At 45.1% G+C, this 749-nt stretch overlaps 1 protein-coding gene across 5 annotated transcripts in view; it reads left to right on the plus strand.

The window, feature by feature from the left end:
* Positions 1 to 233, plus strand: part of LOC102378921 (zinc finger protein 280D-like) — a 63,291-nt gene extending 63,058 nt beyond the window's left edge. For all 5 annotated transcript variants that reach the window (XM_006038522.3, XM_025195038.1, XM_025195037.1 and 2 more), the window contains one exon: positions 148 to 233. In XM_006038522.3, the coding sequence (XP_006038584.1) occupies positions 148 to 214 (67 nt within the window). In that variant the 3' untranslated portion in view covers positions 215 to 233. The remainder of the gene's footprint in view (positions 1 to 147) is intronic.
* The last annotated feature ends 516 nt before the right edge of the window (positions 234 to 749 follow it).

The following is a 749-nucleotide window of genomic DNA, read 5'->3' on the forward strand; positions in this document are numbered from 1 at the left end:
ATTAAAATTCCTTTACTTTCATGTTTTTAAAAAATCAAAGTGGAGGCCATTTATAGTGGTGATAATTCTTTGGAATACTTCACCACAGAAGATTTCCTATCTAGATGAAAAATTAGTTTAAATAATAACTTTTGCTCCTTTTTCTAGTTTTCACAGTGCTCGTCCAAGTAAAAGATTTTGGATCTATAAAAAACATTCAGAAGTGCTGAGGTAATTCTTATTTTCAGTTGCATTTTTAAGGGTTTGTAGTTTTTTGTTGTTGTTATTTCTTTTTACAGTCTGGTTGCTGAGGTAGTATTCTGAGAGCCCAATAATCAAAACTCAAACAGAGGAACTCCTGATTTTGTGGTTTGTCACAAGTTGGAAGCAGCATGGAAGTGAGAATGGTCTTGGGAGGAAAGTGAAGCCACTTGTGGGAGAGCAACCCAAGATACATTTAGCGCACGGGTGGGCAAAATATGGCCCATGGGCTGAATCCAAGCCCACCAGGCCATTCTATCCGGCCTGCTGGGCTCCTAAAAAATTTAAAAAATTAATATTTATCTGCCCCTGGCTCCTGTCCAGCCCTTGGGGCCAGGCCAGCTCCTGCTGAGCCCCAGGGGTGGAGAGGAGTGGAAGTGAGCAGCATGCAGGGCCTGTGTCGATGTCCCAGGGCCAGCGCCAGCAGGACCCAGAGTGGGCTGGTAGGAGCATGGGCTGTGGGCTGGCAGGGGTCTGTGGAGCCAGGTTGAACTGCACCAGCAGGGAGA

This window comes from Alligator sinensis, unplaced genomic scaffold (assembly GCF_000455745.1).
Source record: "Alligator sinensis unplaced genomic scaffold, ASM45574v1 scaffold733_1, whole genome shotgun sequence".
In the NCBI taxonomy this organism is placed as follows: Eukaryota; Metazoa; Chordata; order Crocodylia; family Alligatoridae; genus Alligator; species Alligator sinensis.